General features: G+C 39.8%; 1 protein-coding gene across 1 annotated transcript; it reads right to left on the bottom strand.

The window, feature by feature from the left end:
• Positions 1–3,005: 3,005 nt before the first annotated feature.
• Positions 3,006–18,654, bottom strand: LOC104168655 (potassium channel subfamily K member 10-like; the record flags this gene model as incomplete). The annotated part of the gene is given in 4 exon segments (XM_009709315.1): positions 3,006–3,166; positions 6,951–7,068; positions 18,322–18,606; positions 18,608–18,654. Coding segments are annotated over 4 exon segments (611 nt in total), but the record flags the coding sequence as incomplete, so codon positions are not given.
• Between the last annotated feature and the right edge of the window lie 311 nt (positions 18,655–18,965).

The following is an 18,965-nucleotide window of genomic DNA, read 5'->3' as shown; positions in this document are numbered from 1 at the left end:
GCATCTGTCCTGAACTGCAAGATGAGGGAAGATCTGTCAGGTTATGCTCATCTCATCTACTTCCAGTGAGAACCTAATCACTCGTTACAAGGTTTGATTAAGGACTATTGGAATTTAGCCTATATTTAACTCATGATAATGACAGCTGCTGCGTTCTGTAACTGTGCACTCTGCCTATGGAGTGCTCCCCTTTCTATCTTTAGATGCTTGCAGCCTCTGTGTGTATAGAGCAAGCCAAAAAGAATGGGATTTGTTCTGCTGTTTATCATAGAAACAGTCTCAGCTCGTTCATAAAATCCTTCACATATGTAAGATATAAATACTATTTTTATGATTTTATGTCACCTTGGAATGCGTATTTCATTTCTGCAGTGTCTGAAAAGAATTATTTATAAGAATTACCAACTTTTTAATTAGATTTTGAGTGTGTACACAGTTTTCTTGGATGTACTGGAAGAACTGATTCATCATTGAACCCAGATGAACCAGTAGAATCACACCAATAATGCTATCATCTATTCCTAATCCCCATTTACCCTTTAAACGTGCTGATGTGTGAGACCTTCTCTCTTACCTAATCACAGCTTCATTTTCTTATAGCCTTTGACAAGAAAACTTGTCAAGAGTTTCTGGAAATTCAGTTTGTTATATCACTAGATCATTGATACACACTTAGTGACCCCTCAGCTAGCTCCAAAAGATTTTTGAGGCACACCACCCAACATTTTATTACACTTTTCAGTGTCTTTTTAGCCTATGTTTGTCCCTTTAAGTTTTCTCTTAACTATTCTCCTAATTTTTACATCCTGTCTTTAAAGGTTGTAGCAGGTTGCTTTACGCCCACAAACATGCTGAATTTGAGTTCATTATGGAGATAGTTACAAAGTAAGAAAAAGAGTTACACATTGAACTAAATTTTGTTCACTGATCACGATTAAATCAAGAACTGTTACTCCACTTGTGGATTCATCTGATTATGTCCAAACATTTACAGAGTCTAACAATGTAAACACAGTGTGATAATAAATTACATAATTACTAAAATTATTATTATATTCTGCATTAGCTAACAATATAAAGTATATATCATGTATAATACATTAATGATCATATATAATATGTCAAATGTTATGTAAATAATCACATAATATGAAACCACTGATATTAAGACTAGTTACTAAGATGCGTGTAAATTGTAAACTGTATCAGGAATATTTCAAATAGCTGAACCTCATTGCTAGGAATATTGAAGGAAATTATGTATAACCATGTGCACCAAATCACAAAAGAACAGACATAATGGATTTATGAGAACCAAAATAAAAGAATAAACATACATCTTGGCTAAACAAGGGGACCACAGATCTCTAAACTGCTTTGGAAGACAACAAAATACCAAGGAGGAAAAGAAATAGTTTAATGGTTATAAACAACAAGCAATTGCATTAACTAACTCAAGAAAAGGAAGGAGTACTTTGAATACCGAAAGACCTCCCATTACGTGCCAAAGGGCTATATTCTCTATGAAAAATTAGTATCAGCATTCATCTGTGAATCTTAAAATACTTCAAGTAGACCATTTATTATTTTATTCATGAACTGTCATGTTGACAGTTTAATGGTCTTGTCCATGTCACCCAGAAAGACAATACTACAGCTGACAATTAATCAAAGATTTTCTGATTCTCAATTCATATCATGACTTCGAGATTGTAGTTTTTCTTGGTTAGAAGCAGGCTGGAAAGTTCAGAGATTCTCTTGAAGTGAAGCAGGTATAATAAGAAGATAGGTAAAAAATAAACTAGGGAGCTTAGCAACTTCTGTCTTTGCGGGCCCAACCTGAGCCACCTTTCAATAACCTTACTTTCATTTCATGAAAATGTAGGCCATTTTCAAGTGCTCTCCAGTCAGGCATGTACATGCTTACTCACCCATAATCTCTAGTCACCTTTTTCCACATTTAGCCTGAAAGATACTCCTTATGACTGGTCTGGGACTCTTCACAGTAATTAATTAAAAGGGAAATTGCTCATACTCCAGTCTAATACTCAATTACTTCCTTTCAAAAACAGTTACAAGTAATTTTCTCTCATCCGTGGGCATGTTTTAGAAATAGATGCCTATTAAACTAACCAACTTGGACAGCTTCTCATCCACTCCATCCCTGGAAAGACTTACCTCCAGTTACGCCACCTCCAAGGGAACCATCACACAGGTCACTTCTAGAAGTTCTGCTTCAAAGAGAGAATCCCTGAAGTGAACCATCGGCAAATTAGGAAAATAGCACTTGCCAGGTCTGTGGCACTGCTTGTGAAAGAACTGCTTACAATGATATAGACTCAAAAATAGAGGGTACTGGCAACATGAAGGGAAATTACATACGAGAAAGTCTATACAGAAATCTAGTGCACGCTGTATCCATGGTAGGCACGGTAGGTAAATACCATGAACATGATTCCAGTCAGTGGCATTATGGCAGTTTTTGCAGCTGCAAATCTACTCCAACACATCTGTCTTCTTGCAGTGAAAGTGTTCCACTCATCTCTCTCTCTTCCCAAGTTCACATTCACTCCAGTAACCCTGCTTTCCAAGTCTTTTAGGCTTTATTAGTAATAGTCAGGACCTACTCTGCATCCCTGTTCCTCCAGAAGTTACGCTACCTTCTCTCTGTTTTCAGTGAACAGACGTACAAGTCCAAAGCAACCTGTGGTGTTTTGAAGGCTGTTCTACAATCAGTCCTTGTGAGAAACCTAGCTTAGGAGATATATTCCCCAGAGACAGCCTCAAGAAGGAAATTCAGAGCCTGATCTATAACCCTTGCATCACCATCTACAGAAGTCTATTTCTCTCCACTGACTACTGAGTCTCCTAAGGACGTTAAGCATCATCTCAACTAGACATGTAAATATTTCGTGGTACCCAACACATAAAAAGGACTGCAGGTAACAGCAACAGAATTAAAAGCAAGTTATACAACACAAGCAAAAAACTGACAGTGAACTTACTCTGAAAACTTTTTCCACCCTTGCAATACCCTTGCCAAATATGGTTCCAAGTTGGTCTCCAATCCCAGCCAGCAAGAAGCCAAATAGTGGAATCCCAAAGATGGCATACAAGATGCAGAAAACCTTGCCTCCAACAGTGCTTGGGGCAATGTTCCCATACCCTGAGGAGAAAAACAACTGTCAGACTCTCAGAAATTATACATGGCTTTTTAGAAAAACTAATGCGTTTAGAAAAACTGCTGTTCCTGCAGGCATATCTTTGTTCCATATATAATTCCTATTTACAGACTTTCCATGGCATGATGTCATTTCCCAGGCAAGCTACCCCGTGTGATTAATTTCTTCTTGTAGCCTCAGTTACCCGTATTTTCTATAGATTCAGGTCCTATCTAAAGTTGTTTCTTGATTAATTAACCTAGCTTGATTTATCATGGCACAAAAATCCCTCCGTGCTGGCCTGGTGCCTGCGCGCTGCTGCTCCTCTTGGGCTGTGCCAATGACTTCTGGATGGGAGTGTATTTCACCTGGCAAGGCTCATTTTCAGTGGTTAGCTCATAATTTCCTCAGCCCCTCATCACACTGACCAGTTACACTGCAGCCCCCAAACTATACCCATGCTGTGCAAATCTGCCCTTGAACTCTTTATTCAGTTCCCCTTTCAATTTGACAATAAAGACACTAACATTTGTATTTCATGAGGTTTTTTAATAGCTTTTAATAGGAAAGTTTTTAAGCCTTCCCATTGAATATCTGGCTCCATTTATATTTAAAAATCATTACTGATGCTGTAATAAAGGTGCATACATGCCTGCCTTCCATCCTCTGTTAGGGTAACCTGGGGCTGTTGAAAAGATGACAGATTCCGACCAAGACATAATTATCCAGCTGCATATCCTGAGTGAATACTCTCATTTTGGCCCAAGCATGTTTGGGCACATTTGGTTTCAATCCCCAGCCTTGTAACTCCAGATAAAATATTGGGAATATCTGATAATGGCGGAAAGGCAGCTCTCCACCTGTACTATGCAGTAAATGTGTAGTCACCACAGTTTGTTCAGGCACTTCTTCCCTTCCCTGCACCACCCATGTGAATTTAACCTTAGGAATCTACGTAGAGCATTATGACTCCAGTGACTATGGTATTTCTGTTAAAATTTAAAGAGAAAAAACAAGAATTGTGGCAGCAATATTTGTATCTTCTTATTCAAGAATAGGTATCTTTATTGAAATGTTATAGAGATTTGTATTCTGACTGTACATAATTATTTGAGTATTAAAAGTGATCACACAATCACAAATCACTGACAAAATAAAGTGGAAAAACAGAGATGGAGATCTAAGAGAGTGTCTGCTTCAGCTACAGCAATTCCTCCTGGTCCTTGGGAATTAAGGCTGGGGTCCCAGGTCCTAATCCTGTTAGGTTTGTGACACTGGCACTAGATATATCCCTCTGTCATGGGATGGTGATAGGACTATGCTGACATGCAACACTGCCTCCCTCTCAACTCACAAGCATTTTCATGGCTGCATCCATGATCTCAGATTTCTCCTAAAAGTCCAAGAAAATCCATGTTCCACAGGCCAGTGGAGTGAGGTTGACCAGGTATTCTGATGAGTGTCTGCCTAAGAGGAGACCTAACAGGGTTCTGGTGGATAAATAAAATCATTTTCACGCCCAGACACAATATGTGGACATTATGCAGCCTATAAAAATCTCATTCATGGAAAATTTAAAGCAAATATGGGCAAAAATCCAAGCTCTTTTCAATAAGTTTTTTAAATAGCAGATGTCAATGAGTATGCCTACATAAACTATGCCTACATAGTGGCATTTATTTAAATGAGTAGTTTAAAAGCCTGTCACTTGGGTCTATTGAGTAAACAAATATTAAGGGAGGGTTTTCTTACATTTGATTCACAAATGTTTTCTTTCTTGTTACCCACTGTTTTTATGCTACTGTTAAAAATACATGGTAATGTAGCTTAGTATATAGAGGAACATAGGGAGGAGTACACTCTATACAATTGCTCTTTCACCCTCACTCTGACAACAAAGAAAAGGCAGAGCCAAAGGCAGACTCCACTATTCGAGATGATCACCACAGCAAGTCTTGTAACTGCCACAGGATTCTTTTTGTTGTATTACCTGCATAAAGAACCTGCAGAATTCAGTCAGATTCTCAGACTTTAATGAAGGGTTATGTGATCGTCAGATCATACAGTCACCAGTATCACAGCTGTGATACTGATGTTCATCACAGTTGTAATACAGAGAAGCACTTTATCCAATATTTGAATCAGAAGAATACTCAAAGGCAAATAAAAAGCAACAATTTGCCAATGATTTCCAAATGATCAGATCTCTTAATCTCTAACCATAACAGCATTTTAATCAAGCGTAAAATTATAAAGCCACTATATAATTATCAGCAGATTAACTTTATCATCAATGTTATCAGTTTATCATTTTTTTCCTTCAGACCATCTTCTGAAATCCCAGCTGTTTGAACAATCTTCAAGAGAGGAACCGGCTCACAGAGCAGAGGATAAAAACCTTAGCATATCTAAGACCGGCATTCAGAGATCAAGAGGCTAAATACATTGGACACAATATATAGGGGGGACAGATGATAAGGGCCTGAATAATTAACTTACTAAAATTAGTGGTTCAAGAAAAGTAAATGGAGCAATTCACTATACCCTTCATCTAATAAAGAGTAAATTGTCATTTTTTCAAGGCCATGAATTCTAGAATGGAAAAAAAAAAAAAAGTTGGATTTCTTTACAGAATGTAATTCATGGAATTCCTTCCAATTATTAGTATGTGTATTGGGTCTGGCTGAGATGGAGTTAATTTTCCCCATATCAGCCCTCACAGTGCTGTGGTTTGTATTGGTAGCTAGAAGGGTGTTGATAACACACCAGAGTTTTGGCTACTGCTGAGCAGTGCTCACACAGCATCAAGGCTGTCCCTCCAACATTCCCCCCTCACCAGTGGGATGAGGGTGGGCAAGGTCTTGGGAAGGGTCATAGCCAGGACAGCTGACCCAAACTGACCAAAGGGATACTCCATACTGTATGGCGTCTGCTCAGCAATAAAAGCTAAGAGAAAGGAGGAGGTGGCAGGGTATTCGTTATTAAGACGTTTGTCTTCTGGAGCAACTGCTATGTGTACTGAAGCCGTGCTTCTCAGGAAATGGCTGGACATCACCTGCTGATGGAAAGTGGAGAATAAATCTTTTGTTTTCCTTTGCTTCTGTAAGCAGCTTTTGATTTTGCTTTATTAAACTGCCTTTATCTTGACCCACGAGTTTTTTTCCATCTTACTTTTCTCCCCCTCCAGCCTGCTGAGGAGGGGAGTGATAGAGTGGCTTGGTGGGCACCTGCTGTCCAGCCAAGGTCAATCCACCATCGTTTGAAAGCGAGAAAGGATTTTAAAAAGGATGTGATATTTATGTGAATACATTTCTAGTTTCAAGGAGTAGGGTATGAGAATTACTTATATCAAACTTCAAAACATAAGCCAAAATTAACTGAAATACTTAGGAAGAAAGTTGCCCTTATAGGTAAATTCATCTGTAATATTCAAATCCAAATTACCAACAACAATAGAACAATTATTTCATTGGGTACTGGTTCTTAATCTTTTTAGTGAAAGTTAAGACCACCTGCATCTACATCAAGAACAGGGTTATAAAGCCTTAGCTACATCAGTGCTACTTCTTTTCAATTCAACATTGCTATTTTACCCTAATTGTGTAAACAGTTTCTGATATTTACCCAGAGGCTCAATGCCCTTGACACATATCAGAGGCATGCCTTCTGAGAACTGAAAGAAATACAGTTCAACCACTTTATTTCTTTGTGATCTACCCTCCTCCAATTTATTTCATTATCCAGGTCTCAGTGTGACTGTGTATTTTAAAAGATAAAAAATAAACATACCTATTGTTGTGATGACTGTTCCAGCAAAGAAAAAGGCACTTCCGAGGTCCCAATGACTGCTGTTGTTAGAGGAATTTCCTATGGGACTGACTCCTGCATTATCAGCATCAATAGCATGCTGCAAAGAAAGAGACAAGTCAGCCTTATGCATGCCTTACCATACCCTATGCAAACTGGTATAGGCTCCAAAGGGAAATTTCTAGGACCATGGGAACAGCTTAGATTTAAACTTTTTAATACCTGTTCAAAGTATAGTAGCATCCTGTGTACACAAGAGCTGTATATATGACTGAACTAAATAGCTATTAAGGTAGAAGAAAGATACAATGCATAGACAAATGAGAAAAGATACAAAGCAATTGAGTAGAAGACCAACACCACAAAGAGATCCGTAAATATCGCTCTTGTAGAAATAACTGCCAAAGGAAAAATTCCCCAATGGGAATAGCTGATGTTAGAAGCAGCCAGAAGGGTCGTAAATACAAATAATGTTCATGAAGTCAACTGAAGCTAGTCAGCCAAGGATTTTAATTCCTGGACAATTAATAATTGATTAAGCTATTCATATTTTATGCTAACTAAAGAAAAAATAAGAGCTATATATCCCATTTGAAATGAAAAAAAATAGCATAGCTATTTAAACATCATAAAATAACTTTATGATCAGCTAGGACTTCCCAGTTGCCACACTGGACGTGATCACATGTCCACAAATATAGCATGGTACAGAGACTCCCAGCTAGTGCTTGAATGAACTAAATCCAGAACAGAAGCTGAGGTAGCAATACTGCTTTGAGATCACTGTCCTATGTCTCACACAGCACTGAATCAAACCAGGCAGACATATCAGCTTGCTGAATGTCTGCTTGGGAATTTCTAAAAATGCACCGTATTGTATCATGGGGACATACACATTTGCCTTTCATTGCAGCTTCACAGTCCAAAGGAAGATAGAGCGAAATACATCAGCCTCCAAAGCACAGAAATAAATCTGTGATCAGCATCTGGCAGATCCAGTTGAATTGCTCTGTGTTCACTTTTGAGATGCCCTTTGGTACATATTCTCTAGTTGCTTGTAGATCTCATGCAATCCATTGCCTGTCATAGAGAAATCCAGACCTCACTCTGGAAGAAGAGCAGCTAAAATGACTGCCTTTCAAAGTAAACCTATCTTTCCCAAATGTTCCCAACTGAAATTAATTTCCATAAAACCAATGCAAAGGAACCAATCATCTCTCTTTCTGTCTCTTACATTTCCAGCTCTTTACCTTTCTCCCATTCTGTTCCAACCTCATTTCACATTGGTTATCATACTACTAACACTACTGCCAGATCTACTCCTTCTCTCTCACTCTGATATTTGCTCCTCCTCCTCAATATTGCCACCAGCCTTTAGCTTTCGTTATTTCAGTGAACTTATTGCTGGGCTCAACGGGAGAGGCAGAGTGCTGCCTCTTACATCTTCTCTTTGTTCAACACAGAATTCCCACCTATCAATACAAGTCTGTTTTGACTTTTCTTATTCCACTTCTTTAGCTACTTCTCTTTTCCCTCTGACTTATGATCTACGAATTGTCACTGTGATTTTTTATTTCACCTTTCTGTATACAGTCCATGTGCAAAGTAAGGTTAACCATTCTATTTCACCATTACCCCACTTCTTATCTATTCATGTCTATGATTTGTTTCCTAATCTTCTCTATAACATCATATTCTCTTGTGCTTTTAGCATTGACTTTTAAATACCCCCATTTAACACCTCTTCTATGCCTAGCTTTCATGATACACTTTTCTCCTCATTCACCTCTTCCCTCTGATGGCTCATCACTTTTTTTTTCTTTTCTTCCCCTTCCATTTTGCACTTTTTCTCACCCATTTTTTGCCTATATGTCCAACTGACTTAATCATTACAAATGTTCCTCTACCAAATTTGTTTCGTTGGGCTAGTTTCAGCTAATCTGCTCCCCAGTTTTTATTAATTCATCACATTGCCCCACAAAAGGGGAAAGGAGTGGGAAAAAAGGCACGTGGGGAAGAACAGAGGGCAGGTATATCTGAAGAAATCAGTACGGGACAGCCATTTAGCCTTTTTTAACAGTAGAGCTGCTGCATGCCAGGCTAAGCTGATAGTGAAATTACAGCATGAGCAAGCTCCAGACTGGACTGGTTGCATTTCATGTGGCAGAAAGCCAGGGTTCCTCAGCACTTGTCCAAAAAGAAACAGGGATATAGAGAAAGGAAGTGTTTAGGTCCAAATCCTTTGAAAGGGCTTCTGTACCAGTTGCTGGCATATTACAGGTGGTGTGAAAGCAGAGATCATTTATTTGTTTACCCAGCAGAGTGTAAATCAGCATAACAGACAGGTTGCCTGTTTAAATAGGCCATGACACACTGTCAACTACCCCTGCATGTTACTTCTGCCAAGGAATGCTGCTTGCCTTCCCCTTGACCGCTGCTTGCCTTCCCCTTGAGTGTGTGAACGTCAGCGAGCTAATTACAACACTTTAATCACATTTGAGTTTACACAGTTAAGCAAGGCTATTAGAGCCAAGCACTAACTCCTGAAATGAAGGACTGTCGTGTTGCCACAGGTAGCTTTGAGCTTCTCAGGCTCCCTTTTCATCCAGAACAAATTCATTTTTTCTTTAAAGCTTGGCTGACATCATTCATTTATATATATCCAACTAGCCCAATGCTATCTCTTAATACATAGTATTTTGCATACAGTGATGGAGAACAGAAAGGGAGCTGTAAGAGGAGAGCAGTCCTCCCGTTACCAGCACTTAAATATGCAATTTCAGGTCATGTGATGAGTAAAGGATGCTTTACTACCACCACCACAAGTCCACCTACACAGAAGTATCCTGCTACATCAAGACTGACACAAAACTCAAACAAGGATGCTATCACTGGTAAGACTATCTCAGTTCACACAGACCATGAAATTTTATAACAGTTTCCCATCTATGAAACTTCAGATAGGCTTTGCAGCATGACCTGAAGAGCTGCATCCTCAGGTTATTTTGGGAAAGAACTAATTTTCAGAGTGTTAACCGCTCTGTTGGCAAACCTTCCACATTTAAGACATTTTGGACTAGTAGTTTCAAGTATTTTTATAGTTGAAGTATTACCAAAAGTAGCAGGTCATCAAAGTACCCATAGCTGTTTCACACTTACTCCTTTCCGGATTCCTTCTCCCTTCTCAAGAGGAGTTACATGCACAGTGCACAACATTTTTTCAATATTTTTAGTAAATTCAAAAAGATTCTTCTTTAATTAATAATTATTAATCTATGGTAATTTATATTTTGAAATGCCACCCACTCAGGGAAGGCAATAACTTGGAATACCTCAAAGGACTGAAATTGTCTTTCTTGCTGTTCAAGTAATGAATGTGTCCCAAAGCTGATAGGCAGATAGGAGTGAGGGAAATGACAAAACTACCAAAGTAAATTCAAGTACTTTTTTTTAAAAAAACCCACATATTTCTGATCACAATTTTCAGTTTGGTTCCTTATCGTTGTATAGATGTCTGTTTTACTCTCGGCCCCTTTGGTATCAGCACACTACAGTCCTTCTGTAACCAAAAAGACCAAGTGGTCTGGCGAATCTGCATGGGACAGAAGGTAAATCCCACAACAAAAGCCCAGCACATGTGGTGATACTGGGATGACTGAATCCTGTATTCCCAAAGAGAGTGCAATCCAGACTCCACCTCAATCTGGAATAGGCTTTATCAATTCCAACTGTTGATATTCAGGAAGCAATATTTAAAGGCTATGAGGCATGGCCCCACCCTGGGCTACCTAGTTGTTAACATATAGGACTCAAAGTCCAAAGAAACGTATAGTGAACACTAATTTGTCTCACCAGGCATCAAGAGTTCCCCCCCACAACATAAGATCAAAATAGTATCTCTTCTATATGGATAAAATTAATTATATTCTTCTTACACCAAATAGAAGCTACTGGGGTTTCATAGAGTCATAGAATCATAGAACGGTTTGGTTGGAAGAGACCTTAAAGATCATCTAGTTCCAACCTCCCTGCCATGGGCAGGGACACCTTCCACTAGACCAGGTTGCTCAAAGCCCCATCCAACCTTGCCCTGAACACTTCCAGGGATGGGGCATCCACAGCTTCTCTGGGCAACCTGTGCCAGTGCCTCATCACCCTTACTGTGAAGAATTTCTTCCTTATATCTAATCTAAATCTACCCTCTTTAAGTTTAAGGCCATTGCCCCTTGGCCTATCACTATATGCCCGTGTAAAATGTCCCTCCCCAGCATTCTTCTGAAGGCAGTGCTGCAGGTGAGCTCTCACGAGACCATCTCAGTCCCTGCCCAAGCAATGTCGTACAAGTGTTGGGCTCCAGCTCCACATAGCCCTGTCCTGCCCAGTCACAGGCTCTGCCAAGCTGGGGCCTGACCTCTGGGCTGATGTCCTGGCCCAGCCTCAGCCGTCCCCATCCTCAGGGAGGTGCCTTACAGACTGGGCTGGGGGATGTCCCTGGCTGCCCCTGGCTAGTCATGCTCCCTGGCTGGCAACTGGGATCCACAGCTGCCAGCTGCCTGTCCCCTGGGGTGCAGGTTGTTCTCACTGTGCCCAGATACTCACATATCTGATCCTCCTTGCTGCATGAATGAGTACATGCCAGCCTTCACTAATGTATTGGGTACCTTGGTCACTAATTAAGACAACTATATCAAGAAAAAGTCTGGAGTTATGCCCATAGGCAACAAGATAGCTGGGAGCTAGTACAGCTGATGAAGAGACAGGAAGCAAAGAGAATGTTTCTAGTTTCCCTGGCAATAAAGGCTTCTATCTGTTTCACTTGTTCATGTTTCTTTAATTTCTCTAGTAAGAACCCAAGCATGAAGACAAATCTTTTCCAAGGACAAGCATAATACCCCTCTTGAGTACTGAGCTGCTCAAAGGATGTGCCCTATGTGTAACCAAGGATAGGAAGAAGAGAAGTGAAGAGGAGAGGAGAGGAGAGGAGAGGAGAGGAGAGGAAAAAAAAGAAAAGAAAAGAAAAGAAAAGAAAACATTTTAAGTTGAAGCTGGTGAAGGTGTCTGGGATAGGAGAGGAGAGGAGAGGAGAGGAGAGGAAAGAAAAGAAAAGAAAAGAAAAGAAAAGAAAAGAAAAGAAAAGAAAAGAAAAGAGCAAAGCAAAGAAAATTCTTGTCATCTTTTTTCTAGTTCCGTTAATTCCTTTCCACAGATCATGCTAATCCAATAATGATTATCTCCCTCCACAATTCTTTTCCAACCAGACTCCTATCAAGCATACAAAAAGTTATTTCAATTGCCTTTCATGCTCTGATGTTTCTCTAGTACAATTTTTAGGATGCTTCTTACTAGCAAGCAGTTTTTAAAGACTAATTCCTTAAAAACTTTTCTCTGTACTTCTTACCTCTCTACTTATTCTCACCACCCCTTATACAGTGACTAAGGGATCCTCATTATAAATTCCCATTTATTCACTTTTCCACAACAGCATTTTCAAAGGACCAAGGCTAGTAATTTTTATTCAGGTATAATCAAGTGATAAGCTTTGAAAGCCCATCCCTTAAATATTTCTGCCTATCCCATAAAGGTCTTCAGGCGACAATCAGCCAGGTAGTGATCTACCTACACTTATAGTGATATGATTGTCGTGCATGGACTGTGTCTGAGGGCAGACTTACAGCATTCAACAACGGACATGCACAGAGATGTAAGTCCAAAGGGCTTAGCTCCCTGCAAACTTCTTAGCTAAGTTCTGCAAGCAACATAGCTACAGGACAGCTGCAAACTTCTGCAGCATCCTAGGCTCAGTCTGTCTCCTATACAACTGGAGTATCTCTGGACTGAAGTTACAAAGTAGGGTGCCTGCACCAACTTAGACAGGACTCAAGAGATCTTTTTTCATAGCCTTTTAGGGGAATAAGGTAAAACAAAGATCAGAGGCAGAAGGGAAGTTGGAAGACAGCCTCCAGAGGCACAGGCAGAAAGTTCAATAATCGGATATTTACCATTGTTTTTCTTCACAGTTCAAATAATATTTTCGTGTCTTCAGCAACAGGCAAGTCTTCCCCACAGTTAACTCAAAATACATTTTTTTCCTGCTCCATCTAGAGTTTTCTTCTAGCACATGAAAACCATCCAAGTTCTCTTCGTTTTACAAGGAAACACACTGAAAAGACAAGCTGGCTTATGACACTAGTGAACCTGTGAAGCAGCTGAAAACTGAAACATCTTTACAGGATGTTCCCTTTCTTGCTTACCATCAGGGCAAAGGTAGTTCAGAACACTAATCAAGATATGAACTTTTACATAATTAGCCAGTAAAACCTGACTAGCTTATTTTCAGATCTGCTTCCTTTTCAGCTTACAGGCTAAGTCTAATGAGTTGCTGTAGTCATTAGTGGACATTGATAATATGACTTAGTTCCCAGGTGGGTGATTTTTTTTAATACTATAATCACTCACACTCCTCAATTTTAAACCCTGAAGGAAAAGGAAGAAGAAAGCAGCCTGCCAATAAATTAAGCAACTTCTTAACAATAGCAAGCAGTCTATCTTGCGTCATTGTGCAGGGCTCATTATGAAAGCAGGGCTCATTACAAGTTTTTACTCATACATGGTGCACAGGCTACATAGAAACAGAACATGAATACCCTTATCAGGTCCATCGGAATCATTTTACCAAAACACATTGATAGTCTTCCTGCCTGCCTCTCCTAATGACAGATAACATCTGATCTTTCTGAGAGGTATAACCTCCCCATTATACGCTCTAAGTGTGCATTATCACAAAGGCAAGATGACTTCTTTTTGACCCCAGCTACTAATTAGCTTATGCTATGACATATAAGAACAAAAAAAGAAAAGTTTTATAATATGTTAGCAAGTGTAACTACCAATGTTATTTTTCTTTTCAACTGTATGTCCAGTCACTTGAGTCCTGCTGCCTTCTGCTATTTGTTCAAATGGGTACAATACAGCTAAATGTACTTGAAGCACCTCAAGTTTCATTGTCTTTTAGCATATTCTATATTTCACTTCTCTCTAACTGAAAACTCAAAAGTGTCGAGATAGACCACACAATTTTGTCATTTTCTTATTCTGGTTTTCACCATTGTGCCAGGTTGTAAATCACGTAAGACATTAAATAATGAACTTGCTTCACTGCAACAAATGTCTCCAGAAGCAGAAATGGGCTTTACAGATACACAGTTAAGAACTTCCACTTCAGGTAACTTTGGGTAATATAGACAGCCCTGTGAAATACTTGCTACTGTTAAGAAAAAATTATCTGTCGTTGTGTTAGTATTAGACAGACCTGAACCAAAACCCAAGAGATAAATACAAATTTAAAATACTTTGAATCTTCCTAGGGATTTACACTGCTTTATTCACTATATTACTTCTGAAGTCTATGAATGAACTTCACAGTCTGGACTCAGCAGTTCACATTTGTTGTACCAGTGCTAATATTTGCAATGAGTTATTGAAGACCAAGTTGGAAAAGATGTCTCACCCACACTAAATTTTAACAGCTTCCTCATACAGTGCTGTACATCTTCCTTATAGGTTTTCCAAAGGAGAATCCTTTGAAATACTGAAATTTAGGCAAAGGGATAAATTTTTCCATCATTAGCCTTGTAAAGACCATAACAGTCCTTTCCTCTTCTCCTTAAAAGATTGTTCCCAGAGTCACCCCCACAGCAAAAGGATACAAGCTAGTTCTAAGGTGTCTCTTTTTTTTCCCCATATTCTCCAAATCACAAAGGTTAGTCAACACAGTCATTCTGGAGAGTATGATCTGTGTTCATCTAAAGGCTTTCAGGTAGTCAAATAACATTAATTATAAATAGCTCAACAGTGGTAGCCAGGTGCTGACTGCCACACAGCACAGCAGTCAGGACCCATGAAGGTTGCCACGTCAGTCTGAAATCACAGTTGTAAAGGCAGATGCAGCATTTGGTGCAATGCAGAAATGCATTGTGCCAGCCAGAGAGATGTCACTTTTGAGGTTATTGACATGAAAGCACGAAAGCATGACTTTAACCCCGTGACATTATCTTCAAGCAGTGGGTTCACTGTTCTTCTGTGCAAGTCAGTTACAATCAGAGTTTTCTGTATCAGCATACCCAACTACATCCCTGGAGCTAGTTTCACCCCAGACATATAAAAGAATCCAAAGGAACTTGTTCTTTATTGACAAATCTGTTTCAATATTTCACATCACTTGGCCTTAAGACATTCCCATGTTAAGCTGCTAAACCCATTTAATTTACCTTTGCAAAATGATTTCCAGTTACCCAGTGTAATGCCTGAGGACATACTGAAATCTCAAGAGATGATAAGATTCATTCAGAATAGCTGCCTTCTAATGACACTGTATGCCCATTTTTTATTTTAGTGTCACCACTTTTGAGGTAAAAGAAGCAAAAATATTGTGTAAAATAATTAAAACTGGTACATAGCTTAGGTTAGAGAATAAGGGCTATTTAGAAATCTCTGCACTGCAGTTGATATGCAGGAGTCTACCATCCTTTAGAGATGTTTTGCTTGTTGCACCTATTACGTATTCTGCTTTCTGGTAGAAAAGAAAGCATTTTGCATATCTTTTAATAGTGACATTCCCATCAAGGGAATACAAATTTCTTGCTTTTATTATTTTTTTTAAATCCTTTAATTAGCCAGCACACATTATACCTAAGGAGTTGAGGGAAATACAGATCTCTGCAACGCTGCCATGAGAAACACATCTGAACCAATATCCCTGAAAAGACTTCACCCTGCCAACCAAACATGTTCACCTGTCTTTTGCAGACAGATGAAGGATGTGAGCCAAGCCAGCCTTGATCCAAAAGCTGTATAGTCACAGCAGCACAATACCGCTTCCTGTTGAAGCGGATTTGGTTTCTTAGCTCCTGCACCAGGCTGCCCAAAGGTACAGGCACACAGCTTCTGACTCAGAACTGACCTGTCTTCTGTGAACACAGAGCACAAGCAGGGAGAGCCCACATCTATCTGCAAAGAAAGAAAGAGAAAGAATGTGTTTTGCTTAGGAGAGGCAGAAGTGTATTGCTGCCTACACGTGTGGGCAAGGGATAAGGATCAATTAAGCAATGGGACGTTGTCTGTAGAAGACCAATTACAAGAAAACTGAACAAGTTCAGGCTGAAAAGTACGAGAATGCTTTTTCCATCACACCAATGAGATACTGGAATAGCTTCTTAAAAGAAATACTAAGCTTATAAATTTGATTCACTTATAGAAAGGGTTTTATAACACAGCTGGGTGGATAGACACAAGAATTCAGGGGATAGCTCTGTATTCTTTCAAATAGCCTGAAATCACAGCGGATCTCTGGTGTGACACACCAGAGGGAAACACATTGTGCTCTTGGAAGGCTCAGATACAAATTCAGGTCTGAAATATGAGGGTGAAGTTCAACTTTGGGATATATTCCTTACATATCTCGCATTTCTTATCTAATCTCTATTTCTCCAGGCTAACTGATAGGTCTCTACATGGGATCCTAGAAGATACTCTGCTGAAATCTTGTAAGATACATAATACTTTCCTTGCCTAGGTTTTAATCCATGAAAGATAACTCTATCCTTGATAGACCTTTATTGCATGGTATTCCATTATAGAATCATAGAATCATTTAGGTTGGAAAGGATCCCCTAAAGATCATCGAGCCCAACCATAAATCTAGCACTGCCAAGACCACCACTAAACCATGTCTCTAAGCACCACGTCTTTTAAATGCCTCCAGGGATGGTGACTCAACCACTTTCCTGGGCAGCTTGTTCCAGTGCCATTCTCTATGGATCCTTCTTCTGGCCCTTTTTGTAGATGGGTATCACATTTGCTAACTTCCAGTCAACTGGGACCACCCTGGTTAGCCAGGACTGCTGATAAATGATGGAAAGTGGCTTGGGGAGCAGTTCCCCCAGCTGCCTCAGGACCCTTGGGTGGATCCCATCCAACCACATAGACTTTTGTGTCTCTAAGTGGTGTAGCAGGTCACTAACCATTTCGCCTTGGATTATGGGGCTTCATTCTGCTCCCCATCCCTGTCTTCCAGCTCAGGGGTCTGGGTACCCAGAGAACAACTGATCTTACTAATAAAGACTGAGGCAAAGAGGACATTAAGTACCTCAGCCTTTTCCTCATCCTTGATCACTGTGTTTCCCCCTGCATCCAATAAAGCATTGGGATTCTCTTTAGCCCTCCTTTTGTTGCTAATGTATTTTCAGAAACATTCTTTATTGTCTTTTACAGCAGTAGCCAGATTAAGATGTAGCTGGGCTCTTTCTCCCTGCATAACCTCACAGCATCCTTGTAGTCCTCCTGAGTTGCCTGCCCCTTCTTCCAAAGTTTTTTCTTCCTGAGTTCCAGTCAAATCTCTCCATTCAGCCAGGCTGGGCTTCTTCCCTGCTGGCTTGTCTTTTGGCACATTTGGACGGCCTGCTCCGATGCCTTTAAGATTTCCTCCTCAAAGAATCTCCAGACTTCCTGGACCTCTTTGCCCTTCAAGACTGCCTCCCAAGGGACTCTGAACAGGCCAAAGTCTGCCCTCCAGTAGTCCAAGGTAGCAGTTCTGCTGAACTCCTTACTTCTCTAAAAATCGAGAACTCCATCATTTCCTCATTGCTATGCCCAAGATGGCCTCCAACCATCATATCACCCACAAGTCCTTCTCTGCTCACAAGCAGCTGGTCCAGCGGGGCACTTCCCTAGTTGGCATTTTCCATTTATCCCTACATATTTTATATTTATTTCCTTCAAAATTGATTCTAAAGCTTTGCATACTAGACCAGACTAAAAATTCTGTAGTTCTTAAATGGCAATTATTTTCTAATTTTAACTGTATACTTTATCATCATTCATTTACCTAAAATTTGCAATAGTAAATCTGTAAATTAATATACCAGTAAGTTCAGAATTCTTGGCTGAATATTTATTTCAGAATTCCCACCTATCATTTTCTGTTTGCTCACCTGTTTTTAATTTTGGAGGAAGAAACAAGAACTTAGTATCATTTGAAAATTTACAGAGATGATGGGCAAATGTCTTGCAAATCTGTTACCTCTCACAAACATTTCTTCAAGATCTTAAGTTCTAATTTTCTTTGCACACATTTTTCATTATTCTAGGGAATACATTTAACCTCTATTTACAATTTTTTGGAGACATAGTTTCTGTTTCCAGGACTCTGAAATGATTGGGAAAGAGCCTGATCTTCACACTGCCCATTGTGAGGGCTCTGTGAACAGTTTTTTTCCCCACTGACTCAGCTGATCAACAAACCACCAAGCTGTTTATCCTAACTTCCCAGAAGTACAGTCTTCTTCACATGGCCTACCTGAATCAGCGTCTCCAGCTCTAGCTGGGTTACACAAACATGCTCCCGAAGAAAGTCAGCCTTCTCTAGTGCGATTGTGTTCTTCTGCCTGCTTTCAAAAGGCTGCTCCAGGGCACGGAAGACGAGTCCTCCCGTCACCAGGTAAACTACCACCACGACAAAGATGGCCACCACTGTTTTCCATTTCATGACCGTCTGCAGGCCTTGAGAAGGGGCTTCCATGGTGGCAACAACAGTGGCTCGGGAGGAAATGGAGAGTCGTGGAGCTGGGTAATGCCCGTTATTTAGTTTTGGGCTCAGTTTCACAAGCTGGCAGTGGTGAGGGACCAGCCACTGAAACATAAAGTAAAAAAATCTTATTCAAAATCAAATCCCTAAGGGTATGACCTTGATCTTCATATAGAACTTTCCTAAATACCATTTTCAAGACTCTCACATAAACCATGTTATTCACATAGATGCAATTCTTCTTACCTGGAAGGCTCCATGTGTGTTTTGTTCATCCATACACAAGCCACCTCAAGGGTTTGCTTCACCCATTACCTCTAGAACTGGACAGGCCAGATGCATATGCAAAAATTTTAAAGAATGCAGAAAACCATTTATCTAATAAGAACATGAAAATTTTGACTAGTTAGGATATA

Source organism: Cariama cristata, unplaced genomic scaffold, assembly GCF_000690535.1.
Source record: "Cariama cristata isolate BGI_N322 unplaced genomic scaffold, ASM69053v1 scaffold2691, whole genome shotgun sequence".
Classification (NCBI taxonomy): Eukaryota; Metazoa; Chordata; class Aves; order Cariamiformes; family Cariamidae; genus Cariama; species Cariama cristata.
Note: the sequence above shows the minus strand (reverse complement) of the source record. Positions and strands in the feature narration are given on the sequence as shown.